Here is a 15374-nt window from a genome sequence, read left to right on the forward strand (position 1 = left end):
TTTATGCATCTTCTACTATTTCTTAACTCTGTGGACGAATTTTGAGAGAACTGAATGGTTTTTTTTTCAAAAATTCCTGATCTCAGTTTATTATTGCAATGCGTTCTTTCGTAAAATGTCATACTATTGTGGAAAATAAAATAAAAATCTGATATTTTCTATAATGTCTGTTGACACTTCAGAGAGCGGGATGTAGATTATGCTTTTATTTTTGTTATGTTGGTTTTTCATGATTTGTGCTTCTCATCACAAATTTGATATTTTTCGGAGCAGAAAAACCTACTAAATAAAGATCCCCATTGCATGTATTAATAAAATTCACCTTTTACAAAAAAAAAATCCCCGAGGTCAGATATTGTACTATATTTATATATATATAATTGCAGGTGCTTAATTATTAAAGATGCTAAATTAAGAGGTGCTTAATGGGGGCATAATATGGTTTTTTCCACAAACCACGAAAATTACTTCTAAAGCTTGGTATGAGCTAAAAATATAGCAACATAAATAAAATATTCCTATTCTTAGATTGTGTTTGTAATAAAAGCGATAGAAATTATAGCATTTTTACTTATGTATATATCATGCCGCATATTTCCCCATAATATTATTGAAACTCGGTCAGATGTTATAGTATAATATAAAATGTTTCTTTACCAAGCAAAATAATTATAGACTCAAGGGGTGCATAGTGGGGCATAATATGGTTCCCTTGGCAAACTGCAGAAATTACTTAAAAAACCATTGCTCCCACCTTATAATCTCTTAACATTTAGTTTTTGAAGTGAAGTTTTTAATCAAATTTCTTAGTCAACATACACGATAAGACGTTTGTTATTTTCTAGAAATACTAATCATTTCTGTCAAAGCGTAAATTTGCAAAAAATTAAGTTAACATAATGTTTTTTTTATTCTCTTGTTTAATAATTTGAAATGCATAAGAATATTAGTTAAGTAATTACACTTTGAACAAATTGAAAGATAATATATTTGAGGTCAAATTGATTATAAGTTTTAAATTATAATTTTATTTAATTAATAGTTTTTCAAATTATGTATTGTTACACATTATTTGAAGGCTACTCAGTGGTTGGAACCAATATACTACAAATAATAAAACAACTGTAGTTGCTACTTTTTTTTTTTTAAATTTAATTGTGTGATTCAAAAAATCCCTAGTTTGTATAAATTCCTGGCATCTTCTGATGATATTAGTTTAGTTTTCAAACAATGCAATGAATTTCATAAATATTGTAAAACATTGTAAAATTTTAAATAAAATTTTTCGATAATGAACTAAAATAGAAGACAACCATATTTCACATTTTTTATTTATTTTTTCTATCAAAAAGAAAAGTTAAAAATTTTTATTTTTGCCCTTCTATAATGTTCTTAGTTTCCTTATAAATTATTATAGTAATTTGTATCTTTTTAATTTCAGTAAGTGCCGATAAAATTCGATATGGATCCACCTAAAGTTACAGGACTTTCTCCAAAGGAAGGAGAACCAGGAACTAAAGTAGTTTTAAGAGGAGAAAATTTAGGAGTTTCTCAACGTGATCTTTTAAGTATGAGAAATTTTACTTTTCATAAATATAGTTTTTTAAAATTTTATTTAATTTTTATATTATATATATTTTTAAGTATTTTAGTACCTCTTGCAATTTTTTGAATTTAATGTTACATTTAGAAACCTTAAATTTTTAAATATTGTAATTTTTAAATATTATTATCAAAAATTAAATTTTCTGTATTCATTTAAAATTTATTTTTTGTAAATTTCCAGATTTTATTTCGAGTAAAATTTTTAAAATTGTTGTTTAATTTGTAGTTTTTTTTTTAACCCTTTTAAAAGGACAGTTACTTTATTCAAAAAAGAGAGAAAGTGGTAAGACAATTGCTAGGATTTATTTTACAGAAACAAGGAAGTTTAGTCTACCATGTTGTAATGTTAGCATAAATGAACTTGCAGTAAGTTACACTACTTTTTTAAAGTGGTAGGTAACAGAAAAAAATGTCCACTTGGTATAAACAAATATGATCTGCCACTTTTTTCAGATAGTAATTTTTCATATATGTAGACTTGGGCATATTGGTTAAATTTCATACATATTCTGATTTTATTTATCTATTTTTGATCTGCTTACATTAACTGTTTTTTTAAATATTATTAATAGGAAGGTTTGCTTTTGCTTACATTAAGTCTTAGTATCCTTTAAAAATCAAAAATCAAGTTACAAACCCTGTTTGAAAATATTCTGATTCCTTTCCTTATTAAAACCCTGTCCATAAGGATGTTTTTTGAAGCTCTTTTGCTTAGCAAACTAAATTTGAGAGCATTTAACTATTCATATACTTTGAATCACTTTAAACTATTCATATACTATATACTTAGTTTTAAATTCAACAAATATTTAAAATTTTATTAAACTTTTTAAGAAATCTCATTGACAAATTTTAAATTTTTGCATTATTTTATGAGCATTAAAAAAACAGCTGTTGAAGCAGCTGTTCAAATATTAAAAAATTTGGTCACTAACTTTTTTCATTTTCTAAAGTCTTTAATATTCTTTCTTTAAATTGATAATTTGCACCTTTTTCATATTCAACAAAGACCAAAGAGGGCCAAAATACAACATAACATTAATGAACAAGGCTAACATGTTGATAAGAATTTTTTTATTGAGCATTCATTTTTTTTCTTTAATTTTTTAGATGGTTTTCTTTTTTTAATCATTATTTTATGAATTTCGAATAATATTTTTCAGTTTAGAAGTATTTTATTTGTGAATTAAAATTTGAAAATTTCAAATATATGTAAGGTTTGCATTGAATCTTGTTATTTTAAATTTAATAACAATTATTTAATAATTTGCACTTTAATAACAGTTGTTGATGTTGAACAAATTTTTTCACGATATGGGAATTTTCTTTTGGGTGTGGGCAATCTTTCAGTTTCAAGAATATCAAAAAAATATCTAATAATAACAATGCAATTCTGATGTTCTAGACCAGAGATGGCGAACATATGCCACATGTGCCACTAGATGGTATGTGACATGTCTTTTGTGGCATATAAGAAGTACTTATTAAATTGCCCCATAGATAAATTCAGAAGCAAATACGACTTCGAGTGCCATTGTGACTTTTTTCAAAATGTACGTAACAGGCTGTAAAAAACTTCCTGATTTCAGATTTAAATGAATCTTGGAGTGTTGTTACAAACAAAAAGCTATGATCCAAATATAAAGGACATTGCTAAAAAGGTTCTGCAACAAGTGTCACACTAAATGCAATTAATCTATGAAGTTTTTGAATATGATAGAGTTGTATACACATGATAGAGTAGTAATAATCAATAAATACATTTTGAATTTTAAAACAGAAAAATAAAGGTAATAAATAATATATTCTGTATTATATTGATTCGTCAAATTTTTCATGCCATAAGATATTTAAAATATCTGCAATTAAATACCTTTATTTCATTGCCACATATACCTTACCACAAAAACCTTACCTTAAGTACCTTGTGACAAAGAGTGCCCACTTTGGAATATTTTATACTAGCTTGGTATTAAACTGAAAATTTAAAAATAGTGTTTATTCAATTTCCATTTGAAACGAGTTAATAACTAAGCAGCAAATATAGTTTAAAATTAAAGTGCAACAATTTAAAGATTATTATTTATAAGAATGGAGTGACACACAGTGCACCTGAAAATAAAAAAATTGTATTTTAGCTGGTACACTAAACAAAAAGGTTTGCCATTTCTGTTCTAGATGAATGTTATTAAAATTTAATAAATCCTTAATAAAATTTATCAGTTTTTTTTTTGTAAATTTCATTTTATTTGTAAATTACATATTTAATTTAATTGCTACTTATTTTTATTAAATTTATAAATACAATTTGTGATTTGGTATATATATTTTAAACAGAAAGCCAATATAAAACATGTTTTAGAAAATTAGGGCATTTTTTATTTAAGATAATTTTTGATGTTTTTTAGGGGCATTTTTAAGAACTTTTACGTTAGCATCCTAATGATGAAACATCCTAATGTTTCTTTTTTTTTGTTGTTGAAATTACAACAGTTATAAAAGCCTTCAAAGGACAACCCTAATATAAAATCCTTATTTATAACCACTACCTAATATCCTAATCCTTAATATCCCAATCCTTATAAAAACCAATCTTAATTCCTTTTGAAATCCGCCTGAATCATGGTTCCTTGTAAAAATCCACTCAGTTTTATTGTGAATCCCAAAATATTTGTGTTATTGAAATGTATGTCACATTCTCTACCTTTGTTTTCATCCTTTATCTACAATTTATGTAATTAGGTCTGACCATTTGTGGCATAGAATGTTTAATGTATGCAGAATGGCATTCACCTAGCAAAATTGTTGCTCGGTGTGGAGCTGCTCGAGTTGCACAGTTTGGTGATGTTATAGTTACCACCAAATCTGGTGGTAAAGGAACCTGCACAGTTCAATTTAAAGTATTAGTCAGATGCATTGGTAAGTATATATTCCCTTTTGTTTCTTTTTATCTTTCTGAATCTTTTTGTTTTGTCCTTCTTCAGTAAAAATGTTTGATAACCTAATTACCATCCAACATTTTTTCCCCTTATCAGTGTTATTCCCTTCTGACTTGGCCCAACATCAACTTTAAAATTATCTAAGTTTGCTTTATAATCATCAAAGTAAAAAAATAATAATAATGGTTTTTATTATTGTCTTTTAAATTGTATTTTGTATTCTTTCATAAACAATTGCATTAGATTTTTTAGGTAAATTATTTTCATCATTGATTTTCATAATGACATCACATTTGTTTTTTAAATGTGATGCAATGAATTTCTGTTTGTTGCGTTTGTAAAGTAAAAGCTTCAATATTCAAAGATTAAAGTGGGCAGTACACCTCATCATAATGGAAGGAAATAGAAATGTTAAAAAAATTATTATGTCTAACCATATGATGTACAAGCTTGAGGAAGACCAAAACTATTATACAGTGAACTCTCGCTACTACGATATCCGATACAACAATAACTCCCTCTATTACGATAATGTTCCGTGGTCCCGCCAAACTTGCATATGGATTAATGTTATCTTCCTCTCAATATATCGATATTCTCTGAAGCAGTAAACCTCTGTAAAACGATTTTTTTCCAAATTTAACATTATTTTCTTTTTTTTTTATTGGTTTTCAAATAATGTAAAATGCCTTTTTGTCATCTTTTACCATTTTTTTCATCTTTTCTGATAAAAGAGTCACTGCTGGTTATGATCTTTCACCCCACTGTTATTTCTTTGCACATCAGAGAATGGCTTTTGTATTCAAATTTCATTCCCCCACTGTTGAGGTACTTAGACCACCCTAAGAGCTTCATGTTTTAGAATTGCCTCCCTCAGTTCTTAAGAAATCACCATTGTAACATCATGAGTCATAAATGACCACACACATCACAGTAACACCCGCGACCCTGAGAAGGTACTGTTTCTGTAGAAGGTGGGTGGAGCACGTTTATTGAAATTGAGGAGGAGAAAAAAATGTATACTGACCATTGGTCATCGTTCATCACTGTCACTTAATCCCTGATTTAAACTACACCTGGTGTTTTCATGAGCTAGCGCAAATTCTACGATCAGANAAATATATTTATAGTTAATGAATATATAACATTAAATTTCAAAAAATCTTATTGCGTCCCAGAATTATGTGGGCCCTCGATATAACAATATATCCCTCTACAACAATATTCTTATTTGGTCCGCAAAATATTGTTGTAGCGAGGTTTTACTGTATATTGATTGCCTTGAACAAGATTTTAAAATAGTACTTAAAATTAAGAACTGGAAAACAAGGGCATCAGATAGGTCAAAATGGAAATTTATTCTAGTGAAGACCATGATCCACACAAAATTGCTGTGCAATCGAGGAACAAGATGAAAATAAGCTTCAATATTTCGATCCTGCAAAGTCTCAAAATCCATCAATCCATTTACTCAAAATCTGTGTAGGGAAGTAATCCAAAAATGTGTAAAACTTTTTAGAGATTGAGTTATAAATAATGATGGAAAATACATAATTTAAGAATGTTTTTTTATAAAAATATTTTATAATTCATCTTGTTTCAAAAGGGGCATTATATAAGAGAATTAGCATAATTTCAAAAAAGCAGGGAAACCTCAAACAACCAATATTTGTATACTTTTTCTTGTTTGCATATTCACAAAATAGAAAACTAGAGTTTTTTAACGTATTTAATGCACGCTACAGGCTTTTTATTTTTTTCCTTTAGAAGAGACAAAATTTAAAAAAAAATTCATAATACTTCTCTAAATTTTAAGCAGAAAAAAATGAAATTTTTTTCTTCTAACTGCTAAAGATCTGAAAAAAGGCAGGCTAATTACTTTTATTTCTTTTCTTGTTTTAAATTTAGTTAAATTTAAATCAATAATGCTTCATTAAAGCTCTTTCGATATATTGAGGAGGTTACATATTGTGGAGGTTTCTGAAATATTGAGGAGGTTACATATTATGAGCAACCTATACCCTTCGTCCCTGTTGCCCTATTTGTAAGACATAATTTTCTTTTTGTTTTAAAAACTGATTATAGGTTTTAAGATGGTTTAAATTACTCTTTTTAATTCATTTTTTAGATTTATTTTGACCTTAACAACACATTTAATTTTATGGGAGAAATATTAATCTACGCATGGTATTTTTTATAATGATAAGTCTTGTGTTAAATAAATGCTTGAATATTATTGATCAATTTATACAGATGTCACTATGAAATCTGTATTGCTTTTATGTATAATTTTATGTTTGAAGTATAATTTTCATGTTTGATTAAATTTAACCAAATGCAAAATTTACTTTAATACTAAATTTACCATAATATTTAGTATTAAAGTATACTTTCATTATATTTTTTTACTGTACTTATTTAATGTTTTTCTGTAATTGAAAGCGTATGATATTTCCTCAAATTTAATATTAAGTAGCTGTATTAATGTTTGAATAGTACATTGGTTTATTGATTGGTGGTTGCTTCCTACAATGAAGGAATTTTTGCTTAATTTCAATAAAAAGTCTCCAAGTGATCCAATATTTTATTGTGTTTCTTACTGTTAAAACTATGATGCAATAAATTTGTCTGCATTAACAATATGAAAACTTCATCACTGTTTCTGTACTATGTCAAGTCTTTAATGTAGTTTCTTAAATGCTTTAGGTCTTACTGATGAATCAGCTGTTTGGGTTGATGAATCATGGTTTGGAAAGAACAGGCCAACTTCACCTTCTCAATTATACCCTGATGATCCTCTTCGTCTCTCAGATGAATCTAGCGTGTAAGAAAAATATACCCTATATGCCTGTAACTTTTAATCTATTAAAATATAAACAATTAAAAAAATTTAGTTTATTTGCATAACAAGCATTTCAATGAAATCATTTCTTAGATTTTATATTATTGGTTTAATAAGTCATATATTTACTGACTTAGCGCAAAGTCTATTTAAATTTAATTATCCAGTTCAAATTAAATTTTCCGATTTTAAAAAATGGATTTGATTTTTATTCTTCATTAGATTAACTTAGTTGTTATGTTGACTCTTAATTTTCTTAAAAATGACAATTTTTGTATAGGACAGTTTTTGTTTTGTATATATATCTTCAAATTTTTGGGTTGTAAGTGAAGCACTGCTTGTATTTTTGAAAGAGGTCCTTTTTTGGTAAATTTCCAGAACAATGAATTAAAAATTATTTAGTTTACTACATTTTTTGCTCTAAATAATCACTAGCTTTTTTGCATGTTTGACCTATTTATTTCTTTATGGAACTAATTGTGCTTATAATTAATTGTAATTTGAAATTCCGCTCAAATTAACTGTAATTTGAAACCGAGTTTCAATTAACTGTATTGTGCTTATAAAGTAAAAAAGTCTGTTGGCAATAACGTCTGAGGGTCATAAATAATTTATCTTGTTATGCTTAATCAGCCATTCTTAAACCAAAAAATCTAATTTTTTATGAAAAGATGTTTTTGATAAAGTTATAAAATTGTGATTAACAGTCTGTGACTTAGTGACTTAATATGGGTAATCTAATGATCAGTATACATGCCTACCTTGTGGCCACAGCTAATTGGAACAACCTACATATTATACATCTAATAAATTTCAAATAACTTTTACAAAATACTTAAATTGTAACATCAATACTCCAAAATGTGATGGTGCAGATTCAATGTTTCAAATGATTTTTATCTTCAAACATTCCCTTTCATTATTATTTTTTAAGAAATTTATGAATTATTTTTATTGTTATCATTTTATCTTTATTTAAACCAGAATATATTCATAACAAACACAGTTTCCAAAGATTTATTTTAAAGTTAAAGAGCTGTTATAAATTCATTACAAAAAATAAGTTTTTAAAAACTTTAAAATATTTTTTATTTCTAAAACAAATTTTATGCTTTGTGCATATTATGTATATAATTTGTAGAACTTGCCTTTCAATTTAAGTTTTTTATGAGNGCATAACAAGCATTTCAATGAAATCATTTCTTAGATTTTATATTATTGGTTTAATGAGTCATATATTTACTGACTTAGCACAAAGTCTATTTAAATTTAATTATCCGGTTCAAATTAAATTTTCCGATTTTAAAAAATGGATTTGATTTTTATTCTTCATTAGATTAACTTATTAGTTGTTATGTTGACTCTTAATTTTCTTAAAAATGAAAATTTTTGTATAGGACAGTTTTTGTTTTGTATATATATCTTCAAATTTTTGGGTTGTAAGTGAAGCACTGCTTGTATTTTTGAAAGAGGTCCTTTTTTGGTAAATTTCCAGAACAATGAATTAAAAATTATTTAGTTTATTAAATTTTTTGCTCTAAATAATCATTAGTTTTTTTGTATGTTTGACCTATTTATTTCTTAATGGAACTAATTGTGCTTATAATTAATTGTAATTTGAAATTGCGCTTAAATTGACTGTAATTTGAAATAATGCTTAGGGGCTGTTCAAAAAGTACGTACATCCCGAAGGGGGGGAGGGGATTTGCTATTTTGTACGGTTTTGTACGATGGGGAGGGGGAAGGTATTATACAAAGTTCGTACATTATAATCATACACCAAATTTAAATTTGACTTTTTCCTACACACTCCTTCAATAAATATTTAATTTTATTTAAAACATAATTGTTTTAATTTTTATGAAAAGGGGGGGGGGTAGACTAATAAGATGTACGTACTCTAAGGGGGGGTAGACTAATAAAATGTACGTACTCTAAAGGGGGGGGAGTAGACTAATAAAATGTACGTACTCTAAAGGAGGGGGGTAAGACCTTATGTACGGTAATGTACGAAGGGGGGGTTAAAATTTCTCCCTTTTTGTGTACGTACTTTTTGAACGGCCCTTTAAACTAACTGTATTATGCTTTTAAAGTAAAAAAGTCTGTTGGCAATAACGTCTGAGGGTCGTATGAATAAATTATCTTGTTATGCGTAATCAGCCATTCTTAAACCAAAATATCTAATTTTTTATGAAAAGATGTTTTTGATATTAAAGTTATAAAATCGTGATTAACAGTCTGTGGCTTGGAGACTTAATATGGGTAATCTAATGATCAGTATACATGCCTACCTTGTGGTCACAACTAATTGGAACAACTTACATATTATACATCTAATAAATTTCAAATAACTTTTACAAAATACTTAAATTGTAACATCAATACAACAAAATGTGATGGTGCTTATTTAATGTTTCAAATGATTTTTATCTTCAAACATTCCCTTTCATTATTATTTTTTAAGAAATTTATGAAATATTTTTATTAATAGTTATTTTTATTAATTGTTATTTTTATTGTTATCATTTTATCTTTATTTAAACCAGAATATATTCATAACAAACATAGTTTCCAAAGATTTATTTTAAAGTTAAAGAGCTGCTATAAATTCATTAAAAAAATAATTTTTTAAAAACTTTGAATTTTTTTTTATTTCTAAAACAAATATTATGCTTTGTGCATATTATGTATATAATTTGCAGAACTTGCCTCTCAATTTAAGTTTTTTATGAGACAAATTAATATTCATATTACGTTAGCAGGTCAGGAAATTATTATCATATAAAGTAAAGAAAGTTGTGTTTGTTTTACCTCTAAAAGGTTCTACAGCACATTTCCAGAAAAAATTGTGCTTCTCTTACTGTAAAATTGTGAATATCATTAATAACTATTTTAATTCTAAAACTAAAACACTAAAGTATGATAAAGCAGTTAATGTCTAAGATTAACATCAGTTTTGTGTTTTACATAAATCTATGTATATGTGAATGTTTTAAAACTATATGTAAATGTTTTTAAAACTATGTTAATATGTAAATTATTTTTTTATTCTGAAAACAGGGAGAGATTTCCTGTTGATGATTTGCAAGAAATATTTCCAGAAGGTTAGTTTTTTTCCATTTCTAATTAACTGAAATGATTTTTGCAAATGATCTACTAAATTAATTTTTCTATTTTAGGGTCTGGCAACATATTGTCTCATAACTTTGAACCAACTTGGTATCTTTTAGAGAATCATCATGGTGCTCGGTACAGATCTTTTTTTTTCTTCTGTACTTTTTTTCTATATTTAAGTTTTTTCTTTTTTTAAAATTTGAATTTTAAAAAAAATGCTAAAAATATTTTCAGTTATTACTTCTGGTTTAGGAGCTAGAAATGTGGAGGTATTTTTGATTACAGAATTTTCTATTGTGTGAGTTTCCTTTGGAGAGTAACAACGCAGTAACCTCTGTTAGTTAACACATAATTATTTAGCTCTAACAAAACAGAGCACATACTCTGGTGCTCTTTCTAGTGCACATGCTCTGGTATAAACATTTGGCAGCAAAACAGCCTTTTTTTCTAAAGTAGGGTATAACTAAGAACTGGTGGTTTCGAATTTAACAAATTTTTCAAAAGACTTGAAGGTTTTTTGACATTTATTCACCCTTGATGCCGAGTTTTTATTAAACATATTTTTCATGCTTTTTTCATTATTTTGTTTTAATTAAGGTCAAAATAGGTAAAAAATATTTTATTTCGCATTTTAATAATTTATGGTTATGAAATACAGCATGAAACAGTTGTGTTCTTTTTCTGCATTAGAGATAAAATCTTCTAAACAGTAATTTTTCAAATTTGCAGTTATTTACATCTAAGAGAAACAGTTATTTATCATATAAATTTTTTTAATTTACAAAATAAATTTGTGAATCTGTATGAAATTTTTATTCTTTATTTTTTTTATCATGCTACTTTTTTGGATTTTATATTTTAGTATGAATATAATTCTAACAGATTTTTTTAGTAACCATTAGACTGTTTTTTAATAATTTAAAGGAACCAAAAAATATTTTTGCTTCTAGGTAGAGCATCAGAAAACTATATAAGGGACACCAATGTCCCATTCGTGCCAAGGGTTAAATCCCTTTAGTTTAAATGTTTTTAAAAATTGTCATATACATATTTTTAAATAGCTTTAGAGATTTAAATATTAAACTTGCATTTTTATGAAAAAAAGAAGAAAAAAAAGTTGCAACTTATGATGAAGATTGTTCAGCATTCATGAAGCCCCCTTGATTATATTCAAAATGTTTTCATTACGTAATTTCCTTTTGTTATTTAAAGTTGTTTTTAAACACATTTTTCGAAAGTTTTGAATTCTAGAATTATATTTTTACAGACAAAAACTGAAACCCTTTGGGATCCTATTTAAAAATTATATCTTATTGCCTGTAATTTTTTATTTCAAGTTAGTTATATTTACATATTTTTGAATAGCTTTGACGATTTAAAAACCGGACTTGCATTCTTACGAAGAAAAGTTGAAACTCACGATGAAGGTCCTTTGGCATTTATGAAATCTAATGTTAGCTCTGTTATGTCCTGTTTAGATGCTCTTGATAGTGAGTTTATATATTATTAAAACATACTTCATATTATAAAGTTTCATCAAATATGTATATCTCTAACTCTTTATTTTCAGATTTAAAGTCTGGCTTAGAAAAAGATGTTCAAGCTTTGGGTAATAATCTTGCTGTACCCGCAGATCAGGCTATACAAAGTAATTCTTTTTTAATGCTGTTTATACTATAGAGTTTATTAAAGAGATAAACTGATTTCTCTCAAAAGTAAAGCATTAAAGTAATATTTTTTTCTTTGAAATCATTGAAGATCTAAATGGATGCATGTTTGAAAGTGACATTTTATTTAATTATTTGATTGTATACTTTAATAATAGGAAACATAAGTTATGCCATACCTTTATTTTTTATCCTCTGAATTATTTGAAAATTTATACTCTGATAAAAGGAAAAATTAATGCTTTAAGCTTATTTTTTATCCTCAGAATTGTTTCAAAGTGTCTAACTTTGATAACAGGAAACAAAATTTATGCCTTAGTATCTTTATTTTTTTATTCTCTGAATTATTTAAAGTGTATACTTTGATAACAGGATGCAAAAGTTATGCCTTACTTTTATTTTTTATTCACAACTTCCAATTGCCTAAATCTTACAATTCGTAACACGCATTTAAATTGCTTATGTTGCAGGGTTTACACACTTAAAATTTATTTTTATAACTAAATTGCTTGTTATTAGTTTGATTATATTGAACTATTGTATTAATAAACTTTAGTTATCATGAGAATATTGAAAAAAAAAAACAAAACATGATTGCTTTAAAGATTTATTAAAAGGGGTGTCAAAGAATATTCTGTATTTAGTTTAAATTAAGATATAATATATTTTTTCCCCCATAATATTATGCTTAGTAGAAAATTTTATTTTTGGGAGAAAAAAAAAAGAATTAACAATTCTCAAAATGTGATGTTTCAAAATGATATCCATTTAATTTTCGTATCTTTTACTTCAATTTATCAAAAATCATCAGTATATGTACATTCATAACAATTAATACATCTTAAATTGGTATGTTTACTTATGTGTCTACTTTTATTAAATATGTATGTGTTTATCTTTCTTTAAAAGGGTGGGTTTATATAAACCGTTAATAAAAAAGTTTTTATTAAGATTTTAAATTATATGATTTTAGAAGCAAAAGAGGAAGCTTTTGATCTTTTTGAAGAAATGTTATCTCGTAAAGAAAAGGCTGACTCTACAAGAAACGCTTTGAGTGTTTTACAGAGGTTCAGATTTCTATTTAACTTGCCTGCCAACATTGAGAAAAACATCAGGAAGGTAAATCCATACGTTTATATTGCTCTTCAAACTTTAATCTTTAAAAAATTTATTTTTTCATCAGTTATTTACTGCTTGTTAATTTGTAACTTTTTAATTTCAGTTATAGAATAAAAGGGCACCATTACTTTTTTTATTTTTAAAAAAATGGTTAAGAATTTAAATTTAACTTCACCATTAATAGCATCCCATTTTACAAATTTAATAAAATATAAAATGTATTGTCAAACAGTTTACTGTTACAGAATTATTATTTTCATTTGAACTTATAATGCCTATGGATTTTGAGAAACTATGTTTCCTTTAAAGCTTATACATAAATTGGTTGATATTATAAAAAAAATTGGAGTAGATAAAAAGAGTATTGCTTTTTTTCTCAAAATAAGCTAAATACAAACAAGTTCTTGTATTTCTTTCTCCATCTTTTCTTTCACTCTTATTTTTCTAGAAAATTTAATCCAAAGTTTTTGTTTAAAAAAAAAAAAATGTTTTTTTTTTTAAAGGAAGAATTAAAAGTTAAAAAAACTAAATGTATAAACTCATATTTTTTTTTTGAAGAAGAAAAGAAGGCTTTTAAAATAAACTGAAATTTCTATAGTAATTTAACTTTTTACTTTACCAAAAATAAAATTTACTTAAATTTTTTAATAATTTGTTTCTTTGTTTTGTTTTTTATTAATGATTATTTTCAATTTAAAATTTAAATTGTATAAGAATTAAATTGTACAAAAATTAAATAAAATTTTTATTATTATAATGTTTTATTTCAAAAAATGATATTCGTATATTGTTTCTTTATTTCTTTTTTCTTCCTACCTTGGAAGTTTATAATTCTGCCTTCAATCTAGTATTTTACTTGAAATTTTGTTCATTCTTTTGTTATCTTATTTTTGTATCAAAATGTTTTGTTTAAATTCAGATTTTTTGTTAAATTTACCAAATACTCTTGGGAAATTTAAATTAGTACTGCTTAAGTCCTTATCTTCTTCAAATAAAAAAAATATTGAAATTAAATTTCAAATTGGTTTTTGAACTTTTTTGTTAATATCCTTGAAAATCTAGAACTTAAATCAAGTTCTTGTTTCATCTTTTCATTATCATGTCTTCAGATGGAATATTAGTTTTTAAAAAGTTTCTATTTCTGAAATAATATTAGTGTTGTAATGAAAAAGTTAATAACATTCTTTCTTCATAATTCTTTTTCTTTTATATAACAGAGTACTGTAGTTTTTAGAATTAATTATTTTAAAAGAGATTTTTTATGGTTAATTAGCATATAATTTAATGAAAAAAATTAAGGCCAAATATTCTGTTATTTTTAGGGAGATTATGAGATGGTAATTAATGACTATGCTAGAGCTAAATCCTTGTTTCATGATACAGAAGTTGCAGTGTTTAAAAAAGGTATTATTCTGATAATTTGAGTATTTTCAAATTGATGACATGTTTGTTTATGTCTAATCTATTTTTCTAATGCATTATTTTATTATATTTTGTTTAAATGATATTTTTTTGGATAATTAAAAAGTTTGTTTCATTTTTAATGTCAATAATCATTACACTCTTTATGAATTCTTTCTTTATCTTTATAACCACATTACCTTGATACTGCCAGTACATCTCAGTTTTGTGCAAATTTGTATACTTTATACTTGTTTTATTAATTTTAATCTTATTAATTTCAAATAATAATCTAATTATTCTTATAAATCATATTGTTTGTATTTTAGTTTATTCAGAGGTGGAACAGAGAATTGAACATTTTCGAGCAATGTTGCTAGAAAAATTAAAGGACCAGCCTTCAACTGTTGAAGAGCAAAAGCGATTAGTAAAGTAAGAATGACTTGACTATAGCTATAGTTTTATATATTTTGGTAAAATAAACACAATTGCTGTATTTTTGTATCTACATTGCTTAAAAAGTGCAAAAGTACTGCCAAAAATATTCTATTAAAACTAAGTTGTATAAAATATTATTACCGCAAAAAATATCTTTATTCTATTTTATTGAAGAAAAAATATTCTGTAGTGAGAAAAATATTATTTCAAAATATTTGTTAAAAATGAAATATTGCATTTTTGAAAACT

The 15374-nt window shown here is 25.6% G+C and overlaps 1 protein-coding gene across 3 annotated transcripts in view; it reads left to right on the plus strand.

Moving 5' to 3' along the window:
* The window catches only part of LOC107438157 (secretory 5), a 42350-nt gene that overhangs the window by 290 nt on the left and 26686 nt on the right, over nt 1-15374 (plus strand). The window contains exons 1-11 of one of the 3 annotated variants that reach the window (XM_043044963.2): nt 39-57; nt 1442-1568; nt 4348-4524; nt 7251-7368; nt 10447-10490; nt 10566-10635; nt 11866-11990; nt 12071-12148; nt 13141-13286; nt 14609-14690; nt 15017-15119. In XM_043044963.2, coding sequence (XP_042900897.1) covers nt 1463-1568; nt 4348-4524; nt 7251-7368; nt 10447-10490; nt 10566-10635; nt 11866-11990; nt 12071-12148; nt 13141-13286; nt 14609-14690; nt 15017-15119 — 1049 coding nt within the window. In that variant the 5' untranslated portion in view covers nt 39-57; nt 1442-1462. Of the gene's footprint in view, nt 1-38; nt 58-1441; nt 1569-4347; nt 4525-7250; nt 7369-10446; nt 10491-10565; nt 10636-11865; nt 11991-12070; nt 12149-13140; nt 13287-14608; nt 14691-15016; nt 15120-15374 lie in introns of those variants that run through there. The other 2 variants (XM_043044961.2, XM_043044964.2) reach the window with 2 other exon arrangements.

The sequence above is a fragment of the Parasteatoda tepidariorum genome, chromosome 2 (genome assembly GCF_043381705.1).
Source record: "Parasteatoda tepidariorum isolate YZ-2023 chromosome 2, CAS_Ptep_4.0, whole genome shotgun sequence".
Classification (NCBI taxonomy): Eukaryota; Metazoa; Arthropoda; class Arachnida; order Araneae; family Theridiidae; genus Parasteatoda; species Parasteatoda tepidariorum.